The sequence below is a fragment of the Gopherus evgoodei genome, chromosome 1, assembly GCF_007399415.2.
Source record: "Gopherus evgoodei ecotype Sinaloan lineage chromosome 1, rGopEvg1_v1.p, whole genome shotgun sequence".
NCBI lineage: Eukaryota > Metazoa > Chordata > Testudines > Testudinidae > Gopherus > Gopherus evgoodei.
In genome coordinates, this window is record NC_044322.1 from 45,598,668 (window position 1) to 45,621,340 (window position 22,673).

General features: G+C 45.7%; 1 protein-coding gene across 6 annotated transcripts in view; it reads right to left on the reverse strand.

Moving 5' to 3' along the window:
- Nucleotides 1-22,673, reverse strand: part of STARD13 (StAR related lipid transfer domain containing 13) — a 521,076-nt gene that overhangs the window by 19,333 nt on the left and 479,070 nt on the right. For all 6 annotated transcript variants that reach the window (XM_030563204.1, XM_030563196.1, XM_030563239.1 and 3 more), the window contains 4 exons: nt 19,152-19,215; nt 9,945-11,326; nt 7,921-8,094; nt 1,596-1,755 (listed from right to left, as the gene is read on the reverse strand). In XM_030563204.1, the coding sequence (XP_030419064.1) occupies nt 1,596-1,755; nt 7,921-8,094; nt 9,945-11,326; nt 19,152-19,215 (1,780 nt within the window). The remainder of the gene's footprint in view (nt 1-1,595; nt 1,756-7,920; nt 8,095-9,944; nt 11,327-19,151; nt 19,216-22,673) is intronic.

Consider the following 22,673-nt stretch of genomic DNA (forward strand, 5'->3'; position numbering starts at 1 on the left):
GGGTTTGGGCAAAAGTCTCTGCACAAATATGTTTTTATATGTTCACAGTCTGGAGACACTTTGATGTTAAACCCTTCCCTCCCTTTATCTTTTAATATTTCCTCAATTCTACCATTAGGAGAGCGGAGCTGACTTTCTCCTATTGCTCTGACACCTGCCAGTGACCTCTTGAAGCAGAGACTTGTCCGTGTCACAAGAGATGCTGTTCGTGGCTGGAATCTTTCTGTTGCTTTTGCTTTTTCTGGTCTCTGTCCTATTTTTGTTTTCTCCTTTCTTCCCCCGTTACTCCTCATTTCTCCCTATTGTCTCTGTTGTTCTATTTTGCTCTCTGTTCCCTTTCCTTTCCCTTCCATCTGTTCTCCTTTTCACTCTCCTATACACATTTCCATTCCTTCAACTCCACTACTTAATCCAGCCCTGCTTCACCTCCTTGCTCCTGCTCCTGCATTCTTTCACTCTCATTATACAAGCCCAGATACCATGGTGATGGGCGCTGAATGAGAACTTAGCTACACTGAGCTGTGGAATGATTTCCTCCCTGCCCCTACTTATCTTCCCATTTCTGCCCATAGTGCTGAAACTCTCATTAAGCCATTCCCACAGCATCAGAGCTACTGCAGTGAGCACAATGTCACAAGCAGAGCAAGGAGCAGAAACTCTGGAAAATTCAGAAGTGGGCTTTGGGGCATGTGGGAAACATGCTGCTCCAATGATAAAACTAGGCAAGCATTGTTGCAATGCAGAACAAAATGTCAACTTGCTGTCTGAGCTCTCTAGCCACGATATAGATTCAGAGATTAATCGATTCACAGACTTAAGTTCAGAAAGGACCATTATGATCATCTAGTCTGACCTCCTGCACAATGCAGGCCACAGAATCTCACCCACCCACTCCTGTAACAAACCCCTAACCTATGTCTGAGTTACTGAAGTACTCAAATCGTGGTTTAAAGACCTCAAGGTGCAGGGAATCCTCCAGCAAGTGACCTCTGCCCCATGCTGCAGAGGAAGGCGAAAAACCTCCAGGGCCTCTGCCAATCTTCCCTGGAGGAAAATTCCTTCCCGACCCCAAATATAGCAATCAGTTAAACCCTGGGCAAGACTCACCAGCCAGTACAGGAAAGAATTCTTTGTAGTAACTCAGATCCCACCCCATCTAACATCCCATCACAGACCATTGGGCATATTTACCTGCTAATAATGTGCTGTGACCATGCATCATAGAATCATAGAAGATTAGGTTTGGAAGAGACCTCAGGAGGTCATCTAGTCCAATCCCCTGCTATGTATACACATATACATAGAGCTCTATCTTTAGGGGAGGAACAATAAAGATATAATAGCTATGTCCCTTGCACAGTGAGTTAATACAGCAACAAAAGGGGTGTTAGTAATATGTCATTGTCCAGTGCTACCATAACCTGCACAGTGCTCTAGAATAGTGTGGCGTTGATGTGGGTTGGCAAAGTAAAATGTTTAGACAGTAAAACCATTTCAACAGGCTTGATACATTCTCCAGCCAGTCGGGCTATGCAAGTCACTAGACTGTGGTTTAAAAACCCTTTGAAATTTAGCCAGGAATGTAAAGTCCATACCTGATCTAGACAATTGCTGCGTAAGTAGCGCAGTGCTTGTTGCATGCTCTGTGGAAGGGGTTGCCCCGTCCTCTGGACATGAACTATCAAAGGCACACCAAAGACATTCTTGTCCTTGTAGTCAGGAACTTTCATCCTCTTCATGAACTTTGGCACAGACCTGAAATTCACACCGTTAGCATTAAACTGTGACAGTACTTACATGATCCTACTGGCTAACATTACTGAGGGAAGCCAGTAACTCTGAAGGCAGCCTCTTTGATAAAGACAGCTGAATAAAAGTTTCCTTTCTAATACATGATATATGAATCCTTTAAAGTCTCACATTTTATGGTCTCTTGAGAGCCTTTACCAGCAGATTGCCTGTGGTTGTATGCTTGCCTTCAAAATGTCTGGCATGGATGGGCATGAGCAGCACAACAAAACATAGTGGAAGATGTATCTAAAAGAGCGCGAGTTCATTTCTTTAATAGCAGCAAAGAATCCTGTGGCACCTTATAGACTAACAGACGTTTTGGAGCATGAGCTTTCGTGGGTGAATATCCACTTCCTCAGATGCATCTGAGGAAGTGGATATTCACCCACGAAAGCTCATGCTCCAAAACGTCTGTTAGTCTATAAGGTGCCACAGGATTCTTTGCTGCTTTTACAGATCCAGACTAACATGGCTACCCTCTGATACTTGACATTTCTTTAATGGGTCCAATGATTTCTATGATATCAGCTTTGTGATTTAGCATTTCTGTTGTCCAGTAATTTACAGTAATAAATTACAGCGAGAAACCATTATGTGGCAAATGCATCCCTGATGTAACTCAATTGATTTCTGGTCATGCAAATTAACTAAACTTGATGAACTTTCTTTCTCCCACAAATGATGGTGGAAAAGAGACCAAGAGGCCAGATTCCCTTTTGTGGGAATCTTGGCTTCAGCAGTTTTAAAACATGGATGAACATGGCCGGAGTTTTCGTAGTTTGCAAGAGAAGGAGTTAACATTTGACTCTAAATGACCCACTGCTTAAACCCATAATTCTCACTGCAAAAAAACCCCCTCCACTTCAAAAAAATTCTCCTACTAATAATTAGCCTATTTCTCCTTCTGTGCCTTCTAAACAGCAAAAAACAAACAAACAAACAAACAAGGTAAAGTGCTAGTAACCTCTCCCCTGTCCACTAACAAACTTACTGTGCCTTTGGATTTTTCTAAAAAAAAATCAAAACCATTACAGGGTAATGTCCTGGTAACCTCTCCCCTGTAAAATGCTAAACCACAACTGTTTCAAAAAAAAACCCAAACACTCACTCCACTAAAATTGCCAACTGTTTCAGGGAAACAACACGACAGCTACTTGTAATTCCAATTGTCTATAGTTCTGAGCATGAAAACTTAGGCCCAGATCCACAAAGAAACTTAGGTGTTGTGATGCTCAGCAACCCAACACCTAACTTTTAGCCACCTAAAAAATCACACGAACACCAATGAGATCCACAAAGTCTAAGGCAGGTGCCTAGGCTCCCTATCAATGAATGGGGAGAGAGAAGTGCCTAAGAATGCACAAAACCCAGCATGTTAGGTGGGGTGCCACCTTGATGCCAACCAGAGGGGTGTGTTCTAAGCCCCCTCCCCATAGATTGACGCCCAACTCTGGGTTGCAGGGAGACTCCGATCTCTGCTTGTGATAGCCAAGAACACTTCTCCTGGAGTCAGGAGGCTTAGGCACCTAAGTCATTCCTTGTGAGAATGTGCGAGGCAGGTGCCTAACTTTACGCAAAATGGCTGGAAGAGGAAGTGTCAAGTGATTAGAGCACTCCTGGGAGACCCCTGCCCAAATCTTTTCTCCCTGTCAGGAAGAGGGGGGAATTGAACTTGGGTGAGTGCTTTAACCACTGGGCTAAAGATTATAAGGTGGGTGCTACCAGCACCACATTCTCATCCTCCTCCAGACAGATTTGGAATGGGAGCTGATCCAGTAGATGGCCCCTACTGCATTGGGCTCCATGAGTGAGATAGATGCTCCTTGCCATATCTTTGTGGATTGCTCTAGGGCTTAGGTAGGGACAGGCACACAGTGCCTAGAGTGAGGTAGTAACATGCATGCTTCAAAGCAGAAACTTAGGATTCTAGGGAGCTTTTGCAGCAAAAATTTAGGCACAAAGTAAGTTTACGCATCTACCGGGTTAAGCAGCAGCTGAGCAGGATTTTTGTGAACAGTGGGGCCCAAAAATGGGACTTAAGTGCCTAAATCTGGGTTTTAAACAGCTGTGTATCTTTGTGGATCTGGGCCATACAGATCAACTATGTGATCACTGAAAATATTTGTCAGAAGAGAGAGCTACTCTGCACAAATTAGCAAGTTCCAGAAACTGCTGAGTTTTAATCACAGCGCTGACACCGAGTCGCCTTCTGTGGCCCTGAGTAAGTCCCTGAGGGCTAGATTCCCAAAGAGAATTAGTTGTTGCAATGCCAAGCGTTTCAGTGCCTAACTTTTAGGTACCCTGCCATCTTGTGGAATTCACAGCTGAGTTAGGTTTCAAGGTTCCTTATACAAGGCATGGGGAGAGTTAGGATCCTAAGAATGGGATTCACAGAAGCCAGCACACTCAACAGGGAGTTTCCTAAACCAACCAATAGCAGGTGCTGACCAGAGGGGTATGTCCTAAACCGCATGCTTCTCAGAGAGTTAGTGTCTAACTGTTGGCTGGAGGGAGGCACCTATCTTTGTTTGGGATCAACAGCCATAAACCCTCTCCTGGAGGGTTCTTTCAAGAAAGGTGTCTAACTCACCACAAAATGGCTGGAGGAAGAGCCCTTAACCTTTGACCCATTAGGACACTCAGCTGGGATATGGGAGACCCCTCCCTCTGCCTGAGGGAATGAGATTTGAACAAGGGTTTTTCACCTCTCAGAGGATGCCCTAACCATTGGATTACAGCAGGGGTCGGCAACCTATGGCACGCAAGCCGATTTTTAATGGCACGTGGCTGCCTGCTGAGACTCCCCCATGCCATTAAAAATCCTTCCTGGCGCGGCAAGCCGCAGGGTCCGCGGTCCCGGGCTGGAGCATCGGGCCAAGCGCAGCAAGCCGCCGGCCCCTCGCACGCCTTCTCCTCTCCCCTGGAGCCCTGCCGCCGCGCAACAGAGCTCTGGGGGCTGGGGCTGTGTGCTCCCGCAGGGCAGTGTTTGGCTCTACGGGGAGGCAGAAACGCTCCCCCCTCCCCTGGAGCCCTGCCGCCACGCACGCAGAGCTCTGAGGGCTGCCCTGTGCGCTCCCGCGGGGCAGTGTTTGGCTCTACGGGGAGGGAAAGACGCTCCTCGCTCACCCGGAGCCCTGCCGCCATGTGCGCAGCTCTCTGAGGGGTGGGGCTGTGTGCTCCTATGGGGCAGCGTATCTGGCTCTGCTTGGAGCCTCAAGGTAATGGGGCTGGGGCCGAAGGGTGGGGGTGGATAAGGAGTGGGGGCAGTCAGGGGACAGGGAGCAGGGTGGGTTGGATAGGGGGTGGCTAGAGGTGGGGGTCTCTGGAGGGGGCAGTCGGAGCAGGGAGGTGGATGAGGCATGGGAGTTCTGGGGTCTGTTAGGGGGTGGGGGGTGGATAGGGGTCAGGGCAGTCAGGGACAGGGAGCAAAGAGGGTCCAGGGAGGGCAGTTAGGGTGGGGGGGGTCTCTGGAGGGGGTGGTCAGGGGACAAGGACCTGGGGGGGTTGGATGAGTCGGAAGTTCGGGGTGGGGGTCCTGTCAGGAGGCAGGGGCGTGGAGAGAGGTTGGGGCAGGCAGGGAGCAGGGAGAGGGTTGTATGAGTCAGGAGTTCTGGGGGTCCTGTCAGGGGGGTGGGGAGCAGTTGGATGGGGCATGGGAGTCCCGGGGGTCTGTTTGTGGGTGGGGGTGTGGATAAGGGTTGGGGCAGTCGGGACAGGTAGGGGGTAGGGTCCTGGGGGGCTGTCAGAGGACAAAGAGCAGGGAGGCTTAGATAGGGGGTGGGGTCCGGGGCGGCAGTTAGGGGCAGGAGTCCCAGGAGGGCAGTCAGGGGACAAGGAGCAAGGGGGATGGTGGTTCTGAGGGGGGCAGTCACCCAGCCCTCTGCCCTGAGCCCTGACACCCCCCCCCCCACAGCCCTCTGTCCTGAGCCCCACACCCCTGCACACCACCCAGGCCCCTGCCCTGGGCCATGTACCTCCCCCATACACACCCAGACCTCTGCTTGACTTCTTCACCCCCACCCCATGACCCCAGCCCTGACTCTGGTGCCCCCACACATATGCAGCCCCCCCTCTGCCCCGACACCTGCACCCCCTCACATGCCCCCAGGCCTCTGCCCTGACTCTTGCACCCCCCACATCCCCAGCCCCCCTACACCTCATGAACCACCCCCCATATCCCCACCTTCACCCTGAGCACCAAACGGGAACTCCTGCACCCCGCCCCACATTCCCACCTGCACCTCTCGCATCATATGGGAGCTGCCCAGGTAAGCCCCACACTCAAACCTCCTGCCCCAACCCTGAGCCTCCTCCCTCATTCTAGCTCCTGGTCAGACCCTTCACCCCCAGCCCTGTGCTCAGTGCACTCCCACCCTCAGCTCAGTGCAGAGAGAGGAAGAGAATGGGCCAGACCCAGGGAGAAGGTAGGTACCCACTGCATGTAGGCAGGGCTGGGACCCCAGACTGGCAGCGAGCTGAGTGGATCCGGCAGTCAGGATCCCGGCTAGCAGGAGCCAGCGGATGGAACCCCTGAGCGGCAGTGGGCTGAGCTGCTCAGACCACTGCTGGTCTGGGGTTCTGGCTGCTGGATCCTTGCCAGCCAGGGTCTCGGCCACAGGCCCCGCTCAGTCCACTGCCAGCCTAAGTGAACAGAACCCCAGACTAGCAGCGGGCTGAGCGGGCCGGCGGCGTAAGATCAACATTTTAATTTCATTTTAAATGAAGCTTCTTAAACATTTTTAAAACCTTGTTTATTTTACAGTACAACACTAGTTTAGTTATATAATATATAGACTTATAGAGAGAGAGACCTTCTAAAAAACATTAAAATTTATTACCAGCACACGAAACCTTAAATTAGAGTGAATAAATGAAGACTCAGCACACCACTTGTGAAAGGTTGCCGACCCCTGGACTACAGAATCATTCACTTGGCTCACTGAATATTTATGTATTTGTACACAAAGGAACAGCTTCAACAGGAGAGATTGAGAAAGAGTCCTCCATCAGGATCCCCTAGAGCCCACTTACCAGAGAGGCAGGAGAACCAAGTGCATATCTCTTCTCCCCATCATGCAGAAGGGGGAATAGAAACAGGGTCTCCCACATCTCAGCTGAGTTCCCTGACCAGTGGGATACATTTTACAAAAGAGGCTGCTGCCTCCCTGCCTCGTGCTGTCTGTTTTGTGCAACATTAGACAGACCTTGAGAACAGCTACTGGATTGGGCCCCACAGCTGAGCTAGGCCAGGAAATGCCTAGTTGCAGCATCCCACTAGGATTTAGGCACCGTGGCATCTAGACTAAGGCAGCTGTGTGCATGCCCAGAGCCAGAAACTTAGGCAGCTAGGAGACTTTTAATGGTGGAAATTGAGATGCCAATGACCTTTAGGCTCCTCCAGGGTTAGCTAGCAGTTGAGCAGGGGTTTTGTGAATGCCAGTGGTGCTGACATTGTGGTGTTAGTCACCTAATGTGGGAGTTAAGTCCTTTTGTGACTCTAGCTCCTCACCTCTCATCTCTCTTTCTCCATCTATACTTTTGGAGATACCATAATTATTTTGCCAAGCTCAGATAGGGGGTTTGTGAGGATTAGTTAATGTTTGTGAAGTGCTTTGAAGGTGCAAAGCACTGTCTCACTGTGAAGTATTATCATCATCATTACTGGACTAATGTTTCTGCATATACAGGAGGATAATATTTTCTAGATGACTTCCACCTACCCACTGCTAATCACTCCTTTTTAATATAAAAAACAACAATAAAACAAATTTGTATACTTGATGTACGACCAGCAGCTGCTCCTTTCAAACCACAACTTTAGTTTTAGAGAACCTTATTTTAAAATTTCCTCTGTGTAATTATTCACTCCTACCCTTCTTGTTTATTTTTCTGGTACTTGGCTGCTATTAGAGAGAGGGTGGGTTGTCTAGTGGTTAGAGCAGGGAGGTGGATCAGACCTCTTGGGTTCTATTTCTGGCTTTGCCACTGACTCACTATATAACTATGGACTAAAATGAACTTTCTGATTCTCAGATGAAAGGGGTAGGTTAGTGGAATGATAATAATATAATTGGGAGAAACAATTTCCTTCTAAATATATCTGTTTTGTGAGACACATAATGCACTTACCATGTCCAGCCATGTTTGTTTGACATGCAGTATTTTTCCATGATGGCAGTAAGGCGAAGTAAGGAAAATTTTTGCAGTAGATTCAGTTGGGCTGCTGATTGATTACTGAGCTGTAGCGATGCTGCACAGTGGCTCAGGCCATGAGAGATCTGGAAACTATGCCAGCGTAATCGCCTTCAGCAAAAGAAAGGAGAAAAGGAAAATGAGATTATATGGTGCCACAATTAGGAAAAATGTGATGATATACAGTATTTGTCAATGTCAAATCAGTGATTTCTTGTCAAAAGGACTGATCCTGGGGACAGAGAATGCAGTGCCTTGCTTCTGTGAGGCTCTAGGAAGCCTGATCCAAGGCCCACTGAAGTTAACGGAAAGAATCCAATTGATTTTAATGAGCTTTGAATCTGACCCAAGATACTTTCTTTATATACTGACTCATTTTATATACTGACTATTTAAGATAACTCATTTGCATTTCCTTTGCATTTCTTCTTCAGGGTATGAACTTTGGCCCAAATTCTGCAAACATTTAGGCATACGCTTAATATGTGAGTAGTCTCCTTGATTTCTGTGGAGTTCAACACAGTAATAAGCAATATGGCCGGTTATAAGCAATTACAGTGTTAAGCCCTTGGAATGCACATCTGGATCTGTGTGCGTTTTTACCCGTAGATCAAAATACATAGGGCCAAATTCTGCTCTTAGTTACAGCAGAATAAATCCAGTGTAATTCAAATGACTGATACCAGAATTTAAGTGATTGCATAAGAGTACCTCAAAAGTCAAAATCGCCAAGTTTTTTTCCATTTGTGACCAGCTGTTTTAGTACACTGTGTTTAGTAAGTCGTTCCCAGGTATACATTCCATAGTCTGTAGGGAGTGCATGGGTAACTTTTCTTTTAAATTCACTTTCCTGCCTCCTGGAGCCTCTCCCACATGATATGTCTTAGTTAGTAACCGTATCCCCCGCTTTGTGGGTTGGACAAAGGCTGCCAAACTGAAGCCATCTTTAACAAAACCTTATGTGCTTGTAGGGTAACCAATAATGCTTTTATGGGCCATGTACTCTGTCACTTGAGTGAGTTTTCAGTGCTAAGAGAACTATACAGAAATGAAAGCAAAGGTAGGTGTGAGAGGGTGCTGTTTGCGTAGAAATAAAACTCAAGTATCTCAAAGCTTGATTTTCTGTGTGATGTCTAGTGCTCTAAAGAACAAACAGGAGATTTCAAAGATTTCTCATGTTAACTGATGAAAACAAAATAAAAACAATGGAACTTTGTGGGGGAGCACATGCAAGTGGTTGGCCGCGGAGCAGAGGGTGCACAGCACCACCCCTGGCAGCCACACTCCCACTGCACATTCAGATACCCCAACCCACGGCAGTGCAGCTTCGCAAAGTCCCTTATTCAGGCCTGTGTCTTCAGGGCACAACTGAGCCCCTTCTCTCAAATTCACAAAATTCATTAATAATGCAGAATGAGTTTCCAAACACTCGGTGTCCCTTAGGGAAGTCCAGCCTAACATTTCCATTAACAAATACACTGGGGGTTAACCAACTATGGGGGGCTTTGGGGAAACACTGTAAATTCTACATAAGAGCACAGGGCCACTTTTTCAAAGCAGACTCTAATCTTGTGCATGAAAATTTGGGTCCTGCCTCTGTTTGCACAAACTGATGGGCACATTTTAGAGGCCAGTTTGAATATACATCCCATTGTGAATATGACACCACGTTTTTGAACTAAAATACCTTGTGGAAGAAAGCGTGCACTGTAGTTTGCTCTATTACGATGACTCTCCACCTTTTTCATACCAGGGCCCTCTTCTCCTAGAAGTTGCCATTCTATCTAGCTGGGTTCCCCCTCCCAATTTAGCAATATGGGCAAGGCAGGGTGATCACGATGCTTTGACAACTGTTCACAATGCTCAGATAGTGTGCCCCTGCTTTATTATATCATTTTTCACAACTTACCCCATTAATAATGAAAAACAGAAGGAATTATTTAAGGAATTATGCTACCAACCTGTTTGGCCTGGTGAGAGATGCCCCTACACCAGAGTCTCTCCTGTCCCTAATACCAGTGGTTTCTGATTCATTGAGGGATGTTCCATCTCTGTCCATATCACTAGGTGTAGTACGACCATCAGAAACAGAGTTCCCTTCAAAGTCTAATGTGATTTGGGTGGGCGACTGGAATGGCAATGATGCAGATTCCCCAACCAATAAATCACTGCTTTGCAGCTCTGGCTGTAAATCCTTTGACCAGTGGTTTACAACCTCTTTAAGTCCATTGACATGCTGCAAAATGTCATCTAAATGAGGGAAAAGCTCATCTTTTTCCAAGTCCAACAGGTCTCCAGTGCTGGCGTACAAGTGGGAACCTGGCACGTTGTCATAAATACTAACTCTACTCTCTTTAGGACAGCAAGCCATGAGTCTGGGTTCTTTAGGACTAGAGCACTTCTGTTTGCCCAAAGAGATGCTGCCTGTCCTCCAGTTTACTCTATTACTGTTGTCAGTTGGTGAGAGACTTTCAATGGAAAGTGCCTTTGGAAAAGTTCCAGGTTTATGGTCCTTGGGAATATGCACAACCAGGTTCTCTTGGGAGTGAAATCCATTTTTAAGGTTTTCGTCTACCACTTGTCTCAGGGCTGTTCCAGCAAGAACGTCCAGGTCCTCCAGGTACATACCACCTCGCTTGTTTGTTTCATAACATTTGTGTTCCTTAAAACATGGTGTGCTCATGCCACTGCTGCTGTTTTCTGACTGACTACTGTCACTGCTGGATTTGGCAGAAAAGGAAAGTCCTCTTTTGGTTGCATTTCCATTCACTATCTGCAGGCAGTGCATGTCCTTTAAGGATTTTGGCTCATGTTGAAGAACAGGTCCGCTTATCTCTAAGACACCAGGCCTTCCCAAACTCTTTAGTTTTCCGTGTGCACCTCTAGGCTTTAGTGTCTCCATGCGCTTTAGAAAGGTCTTGGCTCTCGTTCGTGTTGGTTTCTCATTCTTAAGGTTACAGAAGTAATTTGTGGTCTCCTTTGGAACCTGGGAGAGGGTACAGCTGACGGGAGTGGTGTAACTTGTAAGTGCGTTTTCTATACTATGCTGTCCTGAGCAGTCACATATCTCCCTGATAGTGCTGTTGATACCAGACTGATGCCGACTGTCACTTCCCCCACTGCTCTCGCTGTGAATAGACGAGACTTCAGGCTCACTCAGATCAGTAAGGACACTCTCACTGCTAGGAGTGTTTTTCATTTTAATATCTCCTGAAGACCCATGTCTATCTGATCGGTGAAGCAAAGTGTCAATGTCGTCCACCCGAGACCATCTTCTGCTCGTCCTTTGGAAAGTCCATTTATTACTGATTGCACAGAAGTCTTCTTCATCTGAGTCTTCACTCTGGAAAACAGCATGTTATACTTTGTTCAACAGAGAACTTTTCTTTCTTTTTCTGATTACACTGTAACAAACATGAAACCCCTGCTCATACAGTGAAAGCTATAGATGGCAACGTGGCTCTAGAAGACTAGTCTGTTCTTAGCATAATGGATATCAGCTCTTTTACTGCAGCCTTTCTTATTCCAGAGCAAAGACACTGCAATTAACATGCTACCATAGAAGGAATAAGGCCCCGTTCCTGCCTTGTAGAGCTCACGAGTGGACTATGTGCCCATGCAGGGCCTGTTGACTTCAGCAGGGTTTTGAGCAGGCACAAGCAATCTGCCTGCATGCTGCACAATACCGGACTGCGGCCTAAGCAGTTCTTTAAGAATACAGGGGGTTGATTTTCAAGGGCACAAATGTCACTTAGACACCTAACTTTCCCTTTCTCACAGCAGTGTTGGATGGATAAAATACATTAAAAATTATGAGGTTATGAGATGCTACAGTAACAGGGCCATGTGCATACCTCAAGCAAACTATCCCCCATTATATTTTGTTTTGCTGTGAGAAGTAAACAGACATTTGCAATGGCAGCAGGAAAACCTAGTTAATCATCTGAATTAACCTGTAGGAAGATTAAGTCTTCAGTTAGATTTGTTCATTTATACACACATACCCCCCAGACAAAAATAAACATTTACAGATAAAATACCAAGCACCATAAGCTATGGTAACAGTGTAGTAACTGAGTAAAATAAAATGAAAACATCATTAAAATAAAAAGATCCTAAGGTCAATATGAGATTCTGCTACTCAATTGTCCCAGATAAAATTGATAAATTGTCAGCCTGGGCCATGCAGTTTTTGTTTAGCTCACTACTCACTAACAAGCTGATCCGAAGCCCACTGAAGTCAATTAGAGTCTTTCCATTGACTTTGAAGCAGTCCCGTACCAAGCTATTCCTGTACAGTTGTTTTAAAGTAGAACAAACTAACTTCACCTATGACACTGAAACAGTCGTCTTATTCTCCCTCATTCCTGGAAGCAGCAGTAAGGCAGTAAAACAAGGCGTAAACTACAAATACTATTTTGGGACTGGAAAATTCTCATTTTAAAAATCTATTCTTAGCAGTATTTTTATATGCCATTCTGATGGCAAAGTTGTATTATCTCTCAGCAGTCTAGAACCTGGCTGCTTAATCTTATTGGAAAATGTAAAACAATTTGTAAAATACATCTTAAATAAAACTGAAGTTTGAAAGATGTACATTGTGATGTAATCAGTAAAGTGGCAGATCACCCTAAAGCCATATTGTTGTTGTAAGCTTTTGCTAGGTCATCACTTAAAGCTTGACACATCAATTTTAGATCTTGTCGAAACCGTAAAATAAAATAAAGCTGCTAAACTAGAAAAGTTGTTTTGATTCATTTCGGCATTATGTATAACAAGTAGCACACATTTCTTCTACAGCTGACATGAGTTCACAGGAGTAAATGCTTCAGTTCTGCAGCTAGGGGCAGCAAACAATTAAGCAGCTAGAGAAGCAGCAGAAAAAGAGCTAGAAACAGCTGGTCCTGCTTTGGTAATCTTTTCTGCAGGGAAAGGGATGGACTGTTTGACAGCTATGCCTTCTGGTTCTGTGTGACAGCTTGTTATTGAACGGGGAATTCATGGGCAGGAGGACTGAAAACAAGTGAGGCACTTATAAAATCCATCTGTTATGGTCTTACTAGTGCCACAACAGGAATATTTAAAAAAAAAAATTAGGGTAGAAATTTTAAATATTTTAACCATTATTTTATAAGAACATAAGAATGGCCATACTGGGCCAGACCAAAGGTCCTTCTAGTCTAGTATCCTGACTTCCAACAGTGGCCAATGCCAGCTGCCCCAGTGGGAATGAACAGAACAGGTAATCATCAAGTGAATCATCCCGTCGCCCATTCCCAGTGTAACGCAGACAGAGCCCGGTTGTCAGCATTGAACCTGGGACCTCCGGAGCTAAATGCATGAGCCTCTACTGCATGTCCTAGAAGCCATATGCCCCTTAGCTAAGGCTATAGCAGACTGATTAATCTCTAAGTGGGCTCAGTGCCACCAGAGGGGACAGAACATCACATCCAGGAGTTGTGTGGGTTACATTAGCTTCTGGCAAACAGAGGCTAGAGACACCATCCCTGCCCATCCTGGCTAATAGCCATTCATTTTATATGTATAGTTGGGATTATGTTTCCCAGTGCGCATTACTTTGCATTTATTAACATTGAATTTCATCTGCCATTATAAAGCACTCCACTACCTAGGTGCTGAGGGCCCTGTACCACACAATAATAAAATGGTAAGCTACACTGCAAACATAATAAAAGACACTGGGGCAGATCCTCAGCTGGTATAAATTGTGAAAACTCCATTGAAGTCACTGGAGCTATGACAATTTACACCAGATGAAGATCTAGTCCCTTTGTCTTAAAACCCAAAGAAATAAAGCTGAAGTGGTGGAAACAACGCACAAGAAAATTCAGGGAGAGGGGGAGTGTGATGGGAAAGGGCAGTAAATATGAAGCCAACAGTGTTTCTACTTAAAATATCCTTTGGAGGACAAAAGGCTTAAAGATACTTTTAAACAGTGGCTAGAGATGAACATGAAGAGTGGTGGGGAATGAGTTCCACATCCCAACACAAAAGAGCCAGGATTACTGGGTGACTAGAGCTGGTTGGAAAATGGAGCCCCCCCACTAGAATTTTGCAGTGAAAATGAGAAAAAGTTTTGTCATGTTGAAATATTCCATGGAAAATCAAAAACATACAATTTTTGATTCTGTAATGTCATCTTGGTTCCTCATGAGAGGTGCCTGATGCTGCCATTCCCTCCTATAGATTGGGCTCCATGGTTGGACTACATCTCCCACTATGCACCTGCTGAAGGAAAGTTGGTGCATCACAGCAGTCACATGAGTTGTTTGGCAGTTGTTGTGCCAAACCTCTCACACTGTATCAAAAAGACATTCTCTGCGATAATATTTGGAAGGCTCCAAAAGGGATGTTGGAACCCATGAACAGCCTGAATCCCCTAGTGCTCTTGTTAGATATCAGATTGCCCTGATAACAGAGAAATAATCGTACAATATGTAATGATGAGTCTCCCAATGAAGATGGCAATTACTGCCAGTTACGATGATATGATGATATTTATATTTGCCCACTAAGAATAGATTTGCGTTCAACAATTCATTTCATACAGGCAACTGACCGGTGAGTTTGAGTCTCTACTGACCTAGGGTGAATTCAAATACTGCAATTTTGTAATGAAAGGCTCTGAATCTAATGCCGCTGCCTCAAGTGTATAATTTATAAAAAAATCAGTTTGAAATACTGTAGGATCCTGTCTTACTAAAAGCTTACAGCATGTCATAGACCAGGGGTCGGCAACCTATGGCACGCGCGCCAAAGACGGCATCTGAGCCAATTTTTAATGGCACGCTGGAGCCTGCCGGGACTCCAGCGTGCCATTAAAAATCCTGCCCAGCCCCGCCTACTCTCCTCTGCCCTCTGCTCCCCCCGCGGGGGCAGGGAGAAGAAGCATAGCTGTGCACCCGGAGTAGGCAAATGGCCCCACTCTCCCGGCACGGGAAGCCGGAGCACTGGGCCAAGCACAGCAAACTGTTGGCCCTCCCCCGCCTTCTCCCCTCCCCTGGAACCCTGCCGCCGCACGAAGCGCGCTGGGAGGCAGGGCTGCGCGCTCCCGTGGAGCAGCATTTGGCTCTGCAGGGAGGCAGACACACTCCTCGCTCACCCGGAGCTCTGCTGATGCACGTGCAGCTCTCTGAGGGGCAGGGCTGTGTGCTCCTGCGAGGCAGCGTATCTGGCTCTGCATGGAGACTCATGGTCTGGAGCCCAGGGCTGGGGGGGTTGGATAAGGGGTGGGAGCAGTCAGGGGACAGGGTGGGATCCCCCCCCATGTCCAGCCTCCAGCCCTGACTCCAGCCCTCTGCCCCCAGCCCTCTAGATCCTGGCCACCGGCCCCGCACAGCCCGCTGCTGGTCTGGGGTTCTGGCTGACGGACCCTTTCCAGCCGGCGTCCCAGCCGCAGGCCTCGTTCAGCCCGCTGCCAGCCTAGGTGAACAGAACCCCAGACTAGCAGCGGGCTGAGCGGGCCGGCAGCGTAAGATCAACATTTTAATTTAATTTTAAATGAAGCTTCTTAAACATTTTGAAAACCTTATTTATTTTACAATACAACACTAGTTTAGTTATATAATATATAGACTTATAGAGAGAGACCTTCTAAAAAACATTAAAATGTATTACCGGCATGCGAAACCTTAATTTAGAGTGAATAAATGAAGACTTGGCACACTACTTCTGAAACGTTGCCGACCCCTATCATAGTTTTCCAAATAAGATTTCTCGTTGTTTACAATGGGGAATAGGAAAGAGTTTCTCCCTTCAAAGTTAACTGTCACAATCCCACCAACTTCAGCGGTATATGTGGAATTGCACCAGTGTGTCGGGACAGAGGAGCATTCTCACATATTTTCCTTCTTTTGTTCTATAACATCCACTTGGATTCTCAGCTTCTATTCTGCTGTGGTACCCCAGCATGCATTATATTAGTGATGTCCATGGAGCCTAGAAAGGAGGTGGGTAAATGCCACTTTTACATTCTTGCCTTGTTTTGAAAGATTTTTGAAAAATATTATTTTATACCCTCTGGAGCCATCTGTGGCTCAGCATCTATTGAGTGCGATCCCCACTGCTGACTCAAACAGGTCTTCTCAAGGCCTCAGAACATTGCTTCTGATCCAATTGATCTTCCTCCTCTCACCCAACTTCCGTTCCCACCTCCCAGCATCTGTCTATGTAAACAGTAACCAAGAACCCAGAGGACTCCAATAGGCATGTGCAGGGTGCCCTCTAATATCATTATGAGTGGGAAAGGAGAGGAGGGGCAGGTTTCATTAAGAGTGACTGGCAGCATTTGACAGAGACTCAGGGAGAGCTTTTTATACATAATTCATTCAAATTGGTTAAAAAGAGAAAAACTCTGATTAAGGGCATATTTTCCTCAAACCCGAGATAGGCACCAACAAAATGCAATAAAGCCAGTTTATTTTGAATGTAATTTTGCCAAATTTTTCTAGCTGGGGCAGGAATCCACATGAATCCACAGCTGCAGAAGGCAGCTAATCCAAAGGTTAATTTTTGTCTGTCCAAATCACTTAAGGGAATATTTTCAGCACAATATGTGAAGATTTAGCTGTGCAAATCTCATTAAAGTTAACGGAAACTGAATGACTAAATCACCCACATGGCAAAAGTATCTCTTCGAGTGATGTGTGGTTGGGTAGGTGAAGGGGGGGGAGAGTGAGTGGAACAGGCTTTCACCCAGATTAGCTTTCCTGATAATGCTGTTTGGCAGCTTGCTTAGCTTTGTTTTCATGAATCAGTCAAGCAGGTGCAGACTAGAACTGTGCAAAACATTCATGCTGAAGCTCTGAACCAGGTAATAGTAGGCTACTCTGTGTTCCAGTAAGACAGCTTATTGTAAAGGCTATTTGCACAGACAGCATTTAGACCATAAGAACATTTCCCAGATCTGTCATTATTGAGTAGACACAATTGCAAGCTCTTCCATGCACTCTTTTACTGTCCAGTCTCCCCGCCCCCAGTCTCCCACACAGACCCCAATATTTCTCTGATTCCTAGTCCTCCTCCCCACCCCTCACATTTCTTTGTCCCCACAATTTCCTCTGCTCCAGTCATCCTCCATACCTGTTGGCTCAACTCTCATTCCTGCCTCTGCACATTCTCCTGTTCCCTCATCCTCTTGCCTCATACACCTATGGGGGCAAGTTTACACTGAGCATTCATTGTCTAGCTTCTGTTGTGCTGAAATGGTGGCTAAGTTTACTAGGGCACTTCCACTTGTCAAGGCTGTAGGGAAATAGTGGCCATGCTAAATAAGGGCAGTCTGTGAGTTCAGTTCCATTCAGAACAATGGGGGATGGCGGCTATCTTTAGTAACAGCAAAGATAGTAAAAAAATCCTTGTCTCTTCCTGACATAAAGAGCAGCTTTTAAAAAAAGGCCACGCTCCCCAAACAACCCACCTAAAATCATGGTGTTTGCAATAATATCACAAGAGTGGGGGGTCTCTGCCTCTGAAGAGGCAAGATTGTGGGGGTGGGGAAGGAGAAGGGCCAGTTGTCCACCCACCAGAGACCCCAAGAAGTGATAGGGGTCAGTTGGCCATTCCTTGAATGTTTTAGGATGAGAGGAGAGAGGTGAGGATTTTAAGTTTACCAAAAAATGAGGACAGAAGGCATCTGCACTGGAACTAGCTGGTCTGGCACAGCCACGAATTGCATCTACACAGATTTTGGTGGTGCAGAAAACCCTACATTGTGAATAGAACCCTAAATTGTCAAACTCCACTTCTCCTTTTGCTGATCTGGAATGGATGCAGGGGAAAGGGCAAGAAGTAACATTTCACTGATTTTTAAATAGCATAGCCATTGTTCATCCATGTTTTGCTTTTTCTATTCCCTCTCTGTTTAAGCCACAATGTCTTTGATAAAAATAAGAAAAATGAAACCACCTAAATCAGCTAAATGGTGCAGTGGGCTTAGTGCATTACGTTTCCCCAATGAGACTTGGGTGTATATTTCAACACTGAAATGAATTTGGATGAGCTGAGTCTCTTCCTATAGCACACATTTGCAGGTCCGCCCAGAGGATTCAGGGGGCCTGGGGTCTTCGGTGGCGGGGGGCCCCCACTGCAGCGGAAATTTGGCAGTGTGGGGTCCTTCCACTCTGAGACCCACCACCGAAGTGCCCTGAAGATCCACGGCGGGGGCTCCCTGCCACCAAATTACTGCCAAAGACCTAGTACTTTGCCAGCGGGTCCCGCTTCGGCGGTAATTTGGCTGCGGGGGTCCCCGCCGCCGGTCTTCTGGGCACTTCGGCGGCGGGTCCTGCAGCAGAAGGACCCCCCGTTGCCGAAGACCCGGAGCGGAAGAAACTGCAGGGGCCCGGGCCCCGCAAGAGTTTTCCGGGGCCCCCGGAGCGAGTGAAGGACCCTGCTCCAGGGCCCCCGAAAAACTCTGGTGGGGGCCCCTGAAGGGCCCGGGGCAAATTGCCCCACTTTCCCCCCCCCTTCTGGACAGTCCTGCACATTTGTCCACATCATAAAGCCGCCACACTGTTTGGTGGATTGGCACTCTGTTCTAGAGAGGCCAGAACAAGGTTTAACATTTAACATGAAGGTTACATGCACTTATCAAAGGCAGGAAAACCCCCGCAAGTCTCAAGTTGGAAAAAAAGATGGGACCTCACTGGCATATACACAGTTTGGAAGAGAATGGCCAGAAAGGATGCTGCACAGGCTGTTTGATAAATATCGCGCACAAGAACAATCTAGCATGAATAGAGGTAAGAAAATGTCAGAGAAAGAAGGAAAGCTATTGTTTATACAGAAGCTTCCATTTTTTCCTGGAAGGATTTTCCATTATGTGATCACATGGCATGGGGAAATGTGACAATACACTATAATACCAAGGCATAATACCCTTTTCCCCTTGACTGGAACTGAACATATATAACATTTAAATTACTGCATGTGTCTATGTAAGTCTTTTAACACTGACTCTGCTGTACTATTCACAGCTATTTATTTTTAATCCACATTTAAAGGCCCTGATCAGGAAACCATCCCTATTCAGGATAGCACTTAAATACATGCTTAGAGTTAAACATGCTTAACTTAAACTTAAGTGCTTTCTTGATTTGGGGCCTGATTGCAGGAGTTCTCATTACAATGGTAAGAACAAAGATACTTGCCTTTTTCCTTTGGAAGTTCACATCGAGTTTCATTGAGGCACACTTGTTCAATGTGTTCAGTCGTCTAGAGATAAAGCAAAATCAAAAAATTAGCATCCCACTAATTCAAGAGCATGACTTCTCATGATTTCAAAAGTTATCCTCTCATCTGCTTCTGGGGTTGTAACTTTACACAGCAGGATTCACTACACTTCATTTTGTTCATGCTACAGACTTGTGAATCAGAAGGGCATGTCACCACTGTCACTACCTAATGCCTAGCTTTTCATCCACCCATCACAAAGCATTTTATAAAGGCTACAAAGATCATTAAACCCATTTTACAGCTGGCTTAAATGAGGCACAGAGTGAAAATGTGACTTGCCCACTGTGTGTATAATGTTATCATTCTAAACCCCCTAACAAATGTTATGAGATCCCAAAGGATTTATTAGAACCACAAAAAGTTCATTTAAGATTTGATTCTTCACGTTAGGCATTTAGGGCTCGATCCACAAAGGGGACTTAGAGTCAGAATTGCAAAGCCTAACTTCTAGGCACTCTGCCACCTAGGAGAAACCTCAGTCCTGAGTTAGGCACCCAGGCTCCCTATACACTGCATGGGGAGAGTTAGTTGCTTAAGAATAGGATTCACAACAGCCAGCATGCTGAGTGGGGAGCCACCTAACCTAGCCAATAGGAAATGTCAAAAAGATGGGTTTGCCATAAACCCTGCCCCTCAAAGGATGTTTGGCACCTAAAAGGAGGTGCCTCCCTCTGCTTGGGATTCACAGCTGTGAACCCTCTCCTAGAGTTAAGCACCTACACCAGGTTAGTCCTTTCTTGGACAAATTGAGGGGAGGAGGAGGAGCTGTCACCATGCCCCATTTATACTCACTAGCTTAGCACTTCGAGCCTATCTAAATAAAGTTGCTATGGTGTTATTGTCACTTCAAAATGGAATAAGCCAATACACTCCTGCAAAATCAGCTCATCTTTCTGTGTGACTGTACCAGGTAGCTAACTGATAGACTCAAGTTTTTAGAGGTGATTTCCTGACCTGATATTCAGCGCTACTGGGAATCTGCAATTCTCTCTGAAATTGCTCAGTACCTCAATCAGGTCATCAATCTTTAACTCCAGAAGTCAGCAGGAGAATGGGCACTGGAGAGGTATCTGCTGAAAAGCTGAGGGACAGTGTAAACTTTGTGTCTCCACACATCTCAAGAGGTGATTTTGCCAGCAGCTTTCTAAATAGTTTAAAAAGGAGCCCTGTGTTCATCACCTATCTGCAACTGATGAAGAGGAGAAAATGGAGTAGAAAAAGGAAACATTCAAGATTCAAGGGGCAAAGTCTCTCCTTGCCATCAGTGCAATGTGACATGCACTTGAAGAACAAATGAGAAAATAATTATACATGGGAGAAGGGGAAGTAGGATCCTATAGATGATGGCTTAAATTTTGCCCTCATTTATATTCAGATACCCCACTGAATTCTATGGCATTGCTCTGGTGTAACCAAAGGCACAATTTGTCTCAATATTTTAAAAGAGGCCTCCAGCTCCCTTGTGGAAAGATACTGAAATAATTTGGTCAAACAAACAATGAAAACAAAAGCAATTCGTTTTTCACTGACCCTATCAGAACGCAAGGATTATGTCAGTACTGAAGTGGAAGAGTTGATCTGATTACTTAGCTGGATTGGAGACAGAGAAAGCTACAGTATTATGATGACTGCTTTCTGAACCCACTCCATCAAAACACAGAACTATCTTCTAATAGGAACCAGGAACTCAACCCCTGCTTTTAGATTTAGCCATCTATAAAACAATGGCATGCTTTCTGAGGTTCTTCCAATATTGTGAAAAGATTCTGCTTGTGAAATTAGAGGACCAATGATCAGATTTATTAGCTTTCCTGTTACCGGCATCTGAAATTAAATCCAGTCTGTTTGAACTTCTCACACGCTGTTGATGTGCCAATGGCAGCAGATAGCTTTCCCCATCTGCTTATATCCGTTACATGAATGATAGCCAAACCCTCACAGAAACAAAAGGCTCTGACGGCAAAAAGGCTGTCACTGATGTTCTGATCAAAGAGAGAGAGGCCACTGAGATGCTACCTACACTTTCAGGTCAGTCCCTCAAGTCATGGGAGAGGGCTGTATAGTTAGAACTTTAACAAAACATGACATCTGAGCTTGAAGGAAATACAGTAAAATCCATGCCAAATAAACAATCCAGAGTTTAGTTCAGGAGGGTTGAGCTTTTAAAAATATTTATGGATGTACCAAAACACTTGTCAGGAAAGCTGCACAGAATTTGGGGAAAGCTTGCAGATCATACTATAAAAATAGCAACACTGACATCAATTTAATGTGTCCTTCACAGCACAATTGCAGCGCAATTTGAATCATTAACGTCATATATCTCTGATATAGTACCTAGGCATTCAATTTTTGTTGTTCCTGTCTTTCATACTGTAAGCTCTTCAGCCTCAGGAACTGTCTTCCTTTTGTGTCATGCACAGCACCAAACAGTGATTAATAAATAAATAATAATATAGTACAGCAGAAGCTGTGTAATTGGGCAGCCCAGTGGGTGTCCTATTGTCCCTCTTAAACAGCCTTCCAGATTATCCTCAGACATCTTTCAAGTGGCTTGGAACTGTATTAACTCCATTTGGGTTTGGACTGCAGCTGCTTAGTAGCAGCTGCAGGGGAACCCAGCCAACGGCATGCCAAGGTGACGCAGAAGCTATGCTGCCAGGAAGCACTAAGTGCAATTGCATAGCATGGAGGGGTCAGCCACCTAGGCCCCTGCTGATCTGGGGCACCCTTTGCTGTGACACCTTTATCTCTAAGATACGTGGGTTTGAGAAAACTCAGCCCCCCAAACTCTGTGGCTTCTCAAGGGGACAATCTGCAGGAAACTTTGCCAGCAGCCTAGCCTCCTATTATGAGTTAGTCTATGGGAGGGGGACATCTGATCCCGTGTTAGGAAACTCTGCATAGAAGCCAAGGACTGAACACTGAGGACACTGTGCTGCTGTAGTGCGTTTGGTGAAAATGCGCTATGCCAATTGGAGAGTGCTCTCCTGTCGGCATAATTACTCCACCTCCGTGAGAGGAGGAAGCTATGCTGGCGGGAGAGCAATGTGGATGGTGCTAGGTCAATGTAACTTGCTTCGCTCAGGAGGTGGCTTTTTCACACCCCTGAGCGACTTAAGTTACACCAACTTAAGCAATGGTATAGACCTGCCCTCAGTGAGGTTCTCATCCCAGAGGTGATGTGGGAAAGCTTGCACTGCCAAGGACCCTGCTGTACCAGTTCCATGGCTAAACACAAGATTTCGTTTTCCAGTGCTATCAATCCAGCACCTTCTAGGAACTCTAAAATAAAAGACTGGAGAAAGGCGTAAACAGAAGTTGTGAGGAACAGTGTGTGTGTGGGGAAAATAAACATGAGGAAATAGTTTTACTTTGTGTAATGACCCATCTACTTCCAGTCTTTATTCAAGCCTAATTTAATGGTGTCCATTTTG